Source organism: Myripristis murdjan, chromosome 4 (assembly GCF_902150065.1).
Source record: "Myripristis murdjan chromosome 4, fMyrMur1.1, whole genome shotgun sequence".
Lineage (NCBI taxonomy): Eukaryota > Metazoa > Chordata > Actinopteri > Holocentriformes > Holocentridae > Myripristis > Myripristis murdjan.
Window position 1 is genome coordinate 25,491,100 of NC_043983.1, and position 12,679 is coordinate 25,503,778.

At 43.8% G+C, this 12,679-nt stretch overlaps 1 protein-coding gene across 5 annotated transcripts in view; it reads right to left on the minus strand.

Annotated features, from left to right (window-relative positions):
• lrp8 (low density lipoprotein receptor-related protein 8, apolipoprotein e receptor) overlaps nt 1–12,679 on the minus strand; it is a 228,012-nt gene that overhangs the window by 124,331 nt on the left and 91,002 nt on the right. For all 5 annotated transcript variants that reach the window (XM_030049364.1, XM_030049367.1, XM_030049365.1 and 2 more), the window contains exon 3: nt 700–822. In XM_030049364.1, coding sequence (XP_029905224.1) covers nt 700–822 — 123 coding nt within the window. The remainder of the gene's footprint in view (nt 1–699; nt 823–12,679) is intronic.

Here is a 12,679-nt window from a genome sequence, read left to right on the forward strand (position 1 = left end):
CCTCCTGTGACATTGTAAGAGAGGCATTCAGGGTTGAGTAATTGCCTCTAATTCTTTCATTTCCAAGTGTGGATGTATGGAAACAGTGGTGTCTGCATGAAAAGCTGACTTCTCTTCCACTCTTCAGTTCTCTCTATCTCCGCGGCCTTGTTGAAGCCATGTATGGTAGTCCTACGTCTGATGGCGCAGTCAACAAAAAAGCAGCTCAAAGCAATTTTCTGAGGCAATGTGCAGGAAAGAGAAGGGCTGGCAGAGCAGTGGGAGCGCAGCAAGATGTGACACACTGAGACCAGCTGACCTTGGAGCGCTTTGTGCCGAAGGAAAGGGTATGTGCGTGTGTCTGTGTATGTGCATTTGTGTGCGTGTGTGTGTGGCGGTCAACTGGGTTAATCACACAGTATACGGTTGCGTGGAAGAAAGACGGATGGCAGAGTGGAGAGAACAAGAGAGAGAAAGAAAGAAAGAAAGAAGAAGACATGCTTGTGTTACATGAAAAACCATGAGATGATTTCTGCATTTTCACACCCCCGATCCCTACACACTCACGCACATTTCTACACCACGGAGCTGCATAGTTAAAACGCACTTAGCATATGTATATGTGTAAAAGTGTCTCTTGACCCACCTGCCTGTGTGTGTATGCCTGTTTGCATTAGTATTTCTAACTCGGTAGTAATGCGTGTCTGTACAGCCACTTACTGCAGGTTGCATCAGCTTCGTCTGAACCATCTGCACACTCCGGCTCTCCGTCACAGCGCCACCTGGCGGGCACACACTGGCCGTTCTTACAGGCAAAGTCTGTGGTCGCACACGTCTTCTTTGCTGTGAAAACACAGGGACAGCATGTGTGAAACGACGGATCAAAGAAAGGTAAAGTAACAAGCAACAGGCAGGCAACCATCAGTCTCTGCTGCTCATTGCTATAACACAAGTGACTCAGCATATAGCAGGTTCAGTCAAGTGATTACATGTGCTGTTTTTCTGTGTCTAGTAGGTCTTTCCTGAGAAAAAAATCCTTTGACAGTGATGTGCTTCACATTTTTTTTGCAGCAACAGTGGTTTCTTTGGGGGAAAAAAAACAGAAGAAGAAACTCAAACTTCATCAATAGAAAATGAAAAAAAGTTACCAAGTTAATTAGTTTATGCTGATAATGTGAAAGATGCCTGCACATAAAAATTATCAAGAACAGACACAAGTCCATGAAGAAGAGTCTGCGATTTATTTTCATTGTGGTCCTGGGTAGTGGAGCGAATTTCACTACCCAGGACCGAATTTCAAAGGAGAGTTTGATACACCACGGGACTCAAAGCAGCAAACTCCCCTGCAATCATCATGATAGACACTTTAAATACTTAGGGAAGCCCTACCCCATTCTCTGCCAGTGTCTCTCACTGAGAACCACGGCGGTCGCTTCAGTTTTCTGACGACGCGGTTAAAATTTATTTCCTGTGACCCACATTTGATTTTTTTATGTTTACATCACATTTCGAGTATTGTAAGTGTGTCAGTCTACGCATGAAAAGTGATTCATTAGATATTAAGTTGCATGAAGTTGGGGAGGGCTTGGCAACATATCACAGTGAATAACTTAATATATGAATTTGGCAGATCCATTTTGATCTTCCTACGATCCACCTTTGGGGCCCAACCCAGCCTCTGCAAAAGAAACACGCCTCCAGCTGAACAGTGTGGCTGTCTTCTGATAGCCCGTGGACTCCTAAGCTGTTGTGCAGTCACTTTCTCCAGGCGGGAGGAAAATTGAAGCACTTGAGTCTGTCACGGGGAGAGGCAAAAAAATCCCTCTCCTTGACAGCGAGAGCCACTGAACAAGAGAAAGCACTCACTTGACGTGTTAGCAATGCCTCGCCTCGCCATGATGAAATATACAGAGAGGGGACTGACAAACGGAGAAAGGAGAGCGAAAGTGTGTGCGTGTACATGTGTGTGTGTGTGTGTGTGTGCGCCAGTGTGTGTTTCTGGCTGTTTCTGAGGAACAAAGAGAGTTACTGGGACTGTTACTGTTCCATTTTCTTTCATTTGAACCTGGTGTTAAAACAGCTCCGCGACCCCGGGTTCACACCACTTGAAAATGTACAGTAGGTTAGTAAAGTGCCAGGATAAAGCACTGCAGTCAGGGTGAACGATGCTACTGTAAGGCCCTAAATAAATCAGATTCACTTAGGCCCACGATGCCAGAATTTCTGCCTGTGATTATATAATATACAGTCGCTGCTGCCTCGCCTACAGTGTGAGGGGGATTTCACAATTACACAAGCAAATAAAAGAACATGAGACCAAACAAAAGATGGTCCTTATCCATTTCCATTAGAGCAGCAACTGCAGCCCATTTCACGCCGTGATAAATTAAAGGAACTAACTTTTTTACTACCCCAGATTCTTAACGTCATTATTTTTTAAGCTTAATGTCCAAGCTGGCTGGTGTGCAGACTCATTTCCGCAATTATACGGTGTTTTGAATTATACTGTTCGAACCAAAGCACCTAAAGTATTCATTAGTACCTTAGTCAACACAGGTGCATAATCATACGTCTTTATTCGCAATTTCATGCGTTAAAACTGGGGCTGAATAATTAATCACAATATTACTGGAATCACAATATGGCCAAGAGTGCATTATCCAAATAGCAGAAGCTGCAGTTTTGTGATCAAGGCAAAATGTGCAACAAAATACTATTATATGATACATGAAGTATTTTGGTGCAACAGGAGATGTCCTGGCCGACAAAGACATATGAAAACTTGTTTGTTTGGTACAGGCTCCAGCAAATCACATCATCATTATACTGCAGTTGCAACATCTGTCCACATACCTGCAATATACATACAAACAAATCCGAACATGGGTAGATCCATGGGCATCGAACTCATATTTGTATTAATATTGTTTGCTTTACCACATTACCACAATAAATATAGGCCACTTTGATTGAGCTACATGAGAAGCTGAACCTCTAACCCTGGCAGTGCTGTAAGGACTGGGCATCAGAAAGGACATTGCAATACAATACGTATCATGATACATCGGTAAAGACACGATTTGTATCACAACACACTGTAATTCTCTACAGAACTGAGGAAGAATGTATAAACAGCTTAAAATACAGTCTAACTGCATAACAACACAAACAAAAACATACAGAATTTATGATAAATGAGTCCCAACGATGTAATTCATTCATTCGCTCATGTCCTTTTAATGCACATATGATGAAATGCCAGAGGATCAACATAAAAAAGAATACATGCAATACTCTACTATATCAGCTTTTTTTGCACTGCTACAGTTAATATACATAATTGAGTCTTCCACACAACACAGAGTCCTTGTCTCTTCAACAAAGACTAAACTCGCCATCTTATTAGCTTGTTGTTTATGTGCATTGCCTCGGATGCCCCATGATGGGTGGTAAAAGGTAGTGCGAGGACTGATGGCCCAAATGGGAGCCATAACAATCAAGTGCCAGGACCTAACAGCGTGTGCCAGCTGTGAGACGTAAATATATGACACAGATGACATGGTATGATAGACTCAGATAAAGACAGACAGACAGACAGACAGACACACACACACACACACACACACACACACAGACATACACTTGAGTTTCCAATCAATAAATCACAAAACACTCTTTTTTATAGACTAGAGTGAACAGTATTGATTGAAAGCAGAGAGAGAGAGAGAGAGAGAGAGAGAGAGAGAGACAAAAACAAACAAACAAATAGTAAAAAATGTAGAAGTAAAGGTATGTGAGTAAGAATGGAAGAAAAAGCAATTTAAGTGAAAAGTGTGGCACTGGGGATTGTAAACATGGAGAATGGTATGAGTGAGAGGGAAAGGTAAATAGAGGGAGACAGGAGAGACAGAGGGAAAGAAAGAGAGAGAGAGAGAGAGAGAGAGAGAGAGAGAGAGAGAGAGAAAGAGAGAGACCACTGATGCTACAAGCATGTTAGCATAAATCCCATCCTCTCCTGTCCACTCTTTCATCTTACCCTCCATCTCTGCCCAATGTTTGATAAAAGAGCCAGCTGTAGCCAGGGAGACCAGCACAGACACACACCCACACACACACACAGACACACACACACACACACACACACACGCACAAACACAAAATCCCATCATCGGCTCACCAGCCCATGTAAACATTGCATGGAGGCTATAGGACTATCTCCACTTTCCTCTCCCAAATTTTCCCACCTCTAGTGGCTGTTAAAATATCTCAACAACAGAGGAAGCTCGGCTCTTTCAGGATGGTAAAATCATTCAGCCGTTGCTAAGGTACATTCATCATTGACTAGTCTGAATGTGAGAAAAAAAAAAAAAAAACACACACACACACAGATAGCACAGCACCCAATAAGACCTGCTGGGCTATCATCAAAGATCCACCTCTGGATGTGACATTAAACGAACAATTCACACGACAAAGAAAGGAAAACAGATATTTTCCCACTTAAGCCGAGTGGAATCCTCTCATGCTGCAGATCTGGCAAGGTTTCCAGTCTGCCACCAACTTCCCCGTCTCCTGGCACTCCAATACAACGTGGCTGGACAAGCATTCCTTTGCAGAGCTCAAACCATCAAAAATGCACATGTAAAGAATTCGACAGCAACAGCTCTTTTATTACAATGACACGGATACCGGATATAATCCAAAACCCGTTTATTGGGAACTATTTCCTGCCAAAGAACACCAACAAACTGCATCTATCTGCCTCTAATTCATGCTCACAGTTGTTTAAAATGTTTTGGGTGAACTGTTCCTTAAATATGATTGCATGCAATACACAATACAGTCTGTAGATGACTTGAATCTGATAAGCGGTTGCAGTGGCTGATGTCGGATATCCACCGATGACACCGATGACAGCTCCCACCACTGGTCATCCCGTTCCTCTGCCCGAGCATTTTACTTCAATTCAGTTGGGTATGCAAAACGGTGCGAGTGAGAGACCCACAGGTTGCAGCATATCACACTACAAAGGACTAATTAAAATGTAGAAGACAATAAAAGGAAGCCCAGCAGTTTCCAACAACTCCTCCCTTTCTCTCTCGTTCTTATCTCAAGGACCAAAAGAGAAAATAATCCAATTCAAAAGGCTCCCTTCTCGTTCTGGAAGGCCGAAGGCATTATCCACCGTCCTCTAAGTGTTGGCTTTTCCTTTGTGAGCCAATACAATATGCTGTTAATTAGCCTTAGGGTGCAAGTGTTGGCAGATAGCGCCGTGGACAAAGAAGAAGACGCAGAGGAAGAGGAAGAGGAAAACAACAACACTTAACAACTATGGAACAACTGACGAAAGTTGTTGTTTTGTGAAATTTCGCGTTTAATCCTTAACAAAAAAGATTTAAGGCAACTGCCGAAAAATTTGTCAACATATAATGATAAAAACACAAACACAACTGGAAAAAAGGGGGAAAATAGAGGTATATTTACAGTATTGCCCTGCTGAGCTATGAATTTACAGCAAAGCATTTCAGTCCAAAATGAAATATCTACAATATGAAAAAACTGTCACTTAGAAAATGATTGCTGGCATGTCAATAAAGCGCACTATGAAATATTATTATCATTCATCTCGGGAACTGAGAATTACCTCTTTGTGAGCGCAGTGTATTTTAATACTGAAAGGAATTTTGATTCGTTTTATGCATGTGCATTTTCCCCCCAGACGGAAATGTGACGTTTTAGAATGAAACCCCTCATGTAATGAAATAAAAATTCAAATGCTGGTCATTTTTTAACTGCAACAGGTATGGGATGCTACATTAGGGATCTAACCAGCAGCAACACCCACCCACCCAGACACAAAGGCGCATGCAGCTCCAAAATTTTATGAGGGGGAAACACTTGGGATTGGTGTGAGCTAAGTGTCTCTAATGACTGTGTGTGTTCTGTGGGAGCTTGCTGTTGACTTTTGTTCACTGGATTTCCCCCGACTGACGCCTGCCCCACCCTCTGCCAACACCACACATGCTCACACACACACACACACACACACACGCCTAAGCGGATTCTGTTTTCTACAGCTAACTGAAGGAAGTGATGATTAATACAGAAAAGAGAGAGAGAGAGAGAGAGAGAGAAGCACTACGTGTACATGTCATCCATTCCACCATACAGTTGTGGGTGAATGTAAATAAATTAGAAATTTAACAGCAGGTGGACACATGCACGCACACACAACACACACACACACATAAACAACATCATCAAAAAAAAAAAAAAACATATTTCCCATGCCCCTCAAGAGTTGCTGATGCACACACAAACGGCAGCTTACATTTACATCCTGATGCATCGAGGCTTGTCATATATGAATGTCATCCATATGGAACAGCCTAAACCTGCCTTATGAGGTGCGAGAGCAAAAATGGAGAAGAAAAACAACTACACAAGCACATATCCACACACACACACACACACACAAGGACACACACATATATACTTAACCAATCCTACATCCTTTCCATCTCAGTGCCAACATGAAATTATGTTATTGCATTCTTATGCATATTGCATTGTATCTCCAGATAGGAAGAAGATTAATATTTAAGACTATGTCCACACTAAGCTGAGTAAATGTGGAAACAGCGTGAATATGTCTCTTGCGTTCCATACACTCAAGGCTGCTTTCAAAGTTTCTTGTCCTCACTGATACGCTCAACAAGACACAGAAACAGACGCATCTCCTCTGCTGGTAATGCTTATGCCCCTGACCCATGACCTGCATAACATTTATGCTGTTTCCAGAAGTGTTGTTTTAACTACTTCAGCCCATTAGCCAGAGTAAGCAGATAGACGCGGTGACTTCGCTGAGTGCACAAAGCACTAGCAGGATATCAGATTCAAAGAAACTAAACGCTACAAAAGCATGTCGGACTTCTCTGTCGGGACACACGATGAAGCTGAACTGCTTTTATAAGTGACTAAGTGAAACAACTCACACTTTTTGGATGCTGCCTCCCGCCTGAGTGTGATCACATGACAATAATGCATCAAGAGTTGAATCTGATTTAATTTAAATTTAAAAATACAACGTTAGACTTGTATTAAAATTCATCCACTTTGTAGGGCACATTTGAAAACATCCATTTTCGGTGGCCGAATGCACCGTGTTTGTCTGGAAGGCCAAATTTGCCTAAGGTTAGTCCAAATGTGGCCTACAGACAGCCCACAGGAGCACTCAGCAGCTACCGAACTGACTCCCAGTTAAAAAAGGGTATTCTCTTATTTAGTGTTACACTTGAGCACAGTCTTCATCATCAACAGAGATATGCGACTTAAAGGTCTAAGAGGCAATAACTGTAATAAAATGGGGCTTTAGCCTGCGGTAATACTTTCCAGCAGGGCTGTTTGGGTTTTAATTTCCTCTGTAGGACAGCAATATTGTTTCGACTCAGGTGCAGTTGTGGAGTCGATCGAATGAAGGCAGGAAGAAGAAAAACCGAGGTCATGTTCTGATTAGATCGCTCCACTCTCCCAGTTTCAGTTTCATGATGTTTTCTACACCCAGTGATGGCAATAAAAAAAAACAAAATTTCATGAAAAATTACATACTTTGGTTTACCGTGCCTTGAACAGAGCAGTGTTCCTTCGGAAACTCGCACAAAGCTGCTACATCTCATCAAACTGAAGTTCAGTGCATTCCTGGGGTTCCTTTGTTACGAAACACTTGTTATTATTTTTGGGTGCACCCAAGGGCGCGGGAAGGGTGGTGCTGAGGGTGCTGCAGCACCCCCTGCTGAGGAGGGGTGGAATAAATGTCAAATTAATTTTACCACATTTCAAAGTCATTTTCTTTTGAAAATGACTTGATTGTGGCAGTCACTTAGGGTGTGGACAGGGGGAGAAAGTATAACGTGTATTAATCTACTGCACCTAATGCAAGGAAAACGAAAAACATGTAAAACTGCAGAGGGGCAATCACACCGAGACACATCAGGCGGCACCATCAGTCGGTATCAGGCGAGCCGGCCGCGGCACTGGCCAGCATGAGGCAGCTCACCTGTCAGATCCGGCAGACCTGACCGGGTGGGCGCGGTATCGGACGGTGCCGCGGCCGGCCATCCTGATGCCGACTGATGGTGCCGCGGCATGTGCGGGTCAATACGGTAGTCTAGAAAACTGGAGATTTTTTTTTCTCGTGCGCCCCCAAGTAGATTGCGCCCTGGGCAGTTGCACTGCCCATCGCAGAAACCGTCCCTGCTGCCGAGTCTGCCAGCACAGCGGGATGCTGCTGCAACTCTCTCTCTTGTTTGCGCTGCGCTCGCACAGCTGGTTGTCTGTCACTGAAAGTTTAGCCTCCAAATCAGTGATGTAGTCTACGTGATACGCAGGTATACGGCGTATACCTACTAGAAAAGGTCCCGCATTTCCGTATAACCACTTAACCCCCCCCCCCCCCCCCATACGCAGCACCCCCTGGCAAAAAGTAGTTCCCGCGCGCATGGGTGCACCAATCTTCCCTCAGCCTCGTCTCCTTTCTACTCCTGTTAGAGATCATTTCCATTTCCCCAAGTTCCTTTTGACAAACCACAGAGAATATGCCTGAACTTGTTGTTTAGTACGCGTACATGGAGAGAGTAATAGCAACGGTGATGAGAGTGAGTCACGACTCTTCGTCAAAACACGGAGGCTGCGTTGCGTTGCAGTCTGTCGAGGCTACACACAGTGGAGAAACGTGTATCTGTGCCTCTGCCGTGACGGCTCCCTCCCTGTATGATCGCTGTGGTGAAAATGGCGAGGGCAGAAGATTTTTTTGCTCTCAAACCAGCACTGTGGCAACACCGCAGACGGTTGACTGAAAAGTGAGAGCCTTTCAAACTCACCTGGTAAAAATGCACAGAATAAGCACATAATTTGACGGCTGAGTCATGATTCTCACTGACTCACTGGCTGAATCACCGACGGATTTCTTGCTTATTGCACGTTTTTTGGTGGGTTGAGTCTGAGGAGTCATCACTTTAACCAACCCCCGTTAATTTTGTATAGTGCGCCTTTAAGTGAACAGCACAACCTTCTAAGTCGTCTTATGCAAGGCCAAACTAATAAAATATCTCCTTGATTTTATGTTTGTCATCTTAAAAGAGGATGTTGGGGCGGGACACAAAGTGTAAACCATCCAGAAAGAAACAGTTTCACTAGAATAGCTAGGCAGGGCCGGATTACTGTGAATGTTTTATTGGTTGAAATTTTTTATTCATGTGCACTGGAGCAGCACAAAATCACCATTAAGGATATTCTGTTTTCCATGAAGGAGAAGTCAGGGGAAGGTCATTTCATGGTGCCTTTTAGATTTAAGTGGTGGCAGCCGCCTGAGCGCTGCTGAAGGAGATGTCCGGGATACTCCAGGAGCTGCCCTTATGCTTTTTCTGTAGCGCCCCTCCCTCCCCGCCGCTGACATTCTACCTAATGTCACGCTCTGCAGACCTCCGTGATTACTGATTGACTTAGCTGACCTCCCGGTGTTTATACAGCCCTCCGTCCACAGCCCCTCCTCCCCCGACGCACGTGCACACCGGACACCTCTTAAGATTCCCCACCGCATCCTCAAGACAGCCACATGAGTAAGGATGCTGCGGCTTGACCCGAGAACAGGTGAAGGTCAGCGCACTTCTCCAAGTCATTCAATTTCCACACTCCATTACATGCACGCCCTGCCTGAAAGGGATACGGAAATGAAACATCCAAAACCACAATAATGGCCGAGGGGGACACTGTGTCGCCTCTGATTACAATCTCTCCACCCGCGGCCCTGGAAAGTTGATTAGCTCCAATAACAATGGTCTGAATCAGGCAATTGGTGCTCCAGAGAGATTACTTACACTGTTCTAATCAGCAACAGTGACACCTTTTAACCTCCAAGTGCTTCAAGTGCATGGGTGAAAAACAAGCTCTTCTGGCTGACTAGCCTTTGATTTGTCAAAAATTATACCAATTTAACATGATTCCGATTTAAGACGGCAATTTAAGACATTTCAAGCTTGTTTTAAGGCACTTTGGCCCCATTAGATGGTTTCCACTGCAGCAAGAAGCGAAAGAAGCACAACACTTTATTTGTATAATCCAATGTTTATACTCAGTTGACTATGAATATGTTTAAAAAAGTCTCACTTGCCTATTGGCTGCATTTCCACAGATTATGTAACGCTAATCTGCACCCCAGTTTAAAGCCCAAATTTAAGATGAGCCCTAACCGAGACTTTTTTTATATCGATAATAGGGATTTCAGACAAAAATGTTAATTGATATTCATGGGGAATTATTTGACAATTTTTCTAGTCCAACCTACCCCTTCCAACATCCACAAGTCTGATTACACCGGATCTGAATCTAATCCTGATCTAATTGTGAAGTGATTTTAGGGGTAAGTGTTGGTGCTTTCATATGATATTTACACACAAGAGATTTTTGATTGTCAGTCATTAGTAATCTGGAAATGATGACCAAACAGGTCGCAGCAAACACAGTAATTCAACAACTAAAACACTCTAACAAGTTGCATCCCTTCACTTTGATGCAGCCTTTAAAACCAGGAAAAGACAGCAATTATGCCATATCAGATGATATCTAGTCTCAGATTATGATATGGATGTATCAATATATCATCCAGCCCACTGGGCACAGTTCTTTGGTTGTCGATGGAAGTTGATGGAAGACTTATCGAGTATTAGTGGATCAAAGAATCAAGCCTGGGACCTTCCCGGTGCTAACCTGTAACTATGACCGTGTGCTGTGAATGGCCGTCTGTACAACGCATTCATCTGCCCTAAAGCTTCACACCTCCAGGACTAACAGCGTGGAGAAGAACTTTTTTTTTTTTTTTCACGTCAGTGTGTGTAAATATTTCTAAAGAACAGCCAAAGAAAGGGAGAGCAAGTGAAAGGGAGGGAGAAAGAAAAATGAGAGTGAGAGATAGAGATACAGCCAGAGAGAATGAAGAGAACGGAGGAGAGACGAGGAGGAGAGGAAATAGATGGCCTTCCATACGGTGGTAAACGGCTAAAGAGCTAAAGAACGCAGCGCGTCACTGGAGGGAAGGAGGCTGTTAATCAGGGAGCAGAGGTTGAACCGCGACCACGGGGGAGCGGAAGGCGCTCGAAGAACACTGTGAGTGTGTGTGTTTGTGTTTGTGTGTGTGAGAGCAGAGCAGAGAAATAAAGTAAAGTGGCTCAGTATAATATCGGTCTGTAGAGGAGATTAAAGACCTGTCGAGATTCTCAGTGATCAGAGGGAGACAGAGAGAAAGCGAGGGGAGAGCACCAGAATACCTTAACGACACACCAAATGCTGCCAAAACTCCACTAATCGTAATGTAATGGACAGCAGGGACAAAAATTGATGGCTGTTTTGTTCTGGTCAAAGCCTGAACTTTATGACTAATTGGCTGGTAAAGAATTTGAATGCCGACAGCAGCGCGGTGACGTGCGGCTCGCTCAAAAGTGGGAGTGTAATAAACAAAGATTAACAAATATAATCCGCAACTTGATTGATTTGAAATAAAAGGGCAACTCATACGAGAGCAAAACCCCCCAGGTGCTGATTGTGAAAAGAACTAAATAAACAAAGTCTCCAAAGTCTCATTAGAGCCGAGCTACTTTCCGTCTCACGTTCTCCAAATCTGCGGTAAAAGGTGCAACGCTGCCATTCACACTAATCAGAAATGAACGGGAAATCCTGGAAGAGTAGAATTTAATTTGAGTAGAATCTGAAAGCGCAAGCTCGGATGTGCATGCGTGTATGTGCGCATGGAGATGAGAGGGCTGCGTTCGGCTCAAGTATGAAGACACTACAAAGGTTGGAGATGTGAGGGGAGCTCATGGCCCGGCCGTCCGCGGAGAGCCGGACAGATCAAATGCACCGTGCTACGCTGCTTACTGCACATCAAACAGCAAACGCTAGCTAACAGGAGCGTGTTGCCATCTTCTCATCTCCCCCGCTGGACAGAGGAGAGCCGAGTCTAAGGGCCAAGAAGCATCTTTGAGACATAAAAAAAAAAAAAAAAACAATGACTGAATCAATGATTGACCGAAAGAGCGAGGAGTTGTTCTTATTTGATTGCGGGGGCAAGGCACGCTCGAACTCGCACGCAGTCACAGACTTACATTTGGAAATAATTTCTCATAAAGAGTCACATCCTTTACTTTTCCAACGATTTGGGACATCTCTGGCAGGCAAGCGCAGCCATGGCCAAGCTTCAGAGAAACAAACAGCTTTCCTTAATTTGACAAATAAAGCGGAACGGAGCGATGCAAAGCAAAAACCTAACAAACATGTCAAGCAGCAGTCAGATCAGGAGGATTTCAGAAGAGAAAAAAATATATAATAATAATAATATCAAGGTAGCTAAGACGCTTTGTGGAGGCAATGCACATCAGCGCCTACTCACATACAGCTACTGTACTTCAGAGGTTAATCCGTCTTGTCTGTGTGTGCATGTACGTGTGTGTGTGTGTACATCTGTCTGCAGATCTGCTTAAGCGCACCTTTGTTTATTCGTTTAAAGTAAACAGATCACACCAAATTTTTTTTCTACCCAGCTTTCAGAGACATATGAGGAGCTTTTGTTTGGCTCACTTTTCTCGACAGGGATTAACATTAGGAAGAACCGACGAGAGCGGCTTCACTGTGCAACCAGGAAGCACACCCA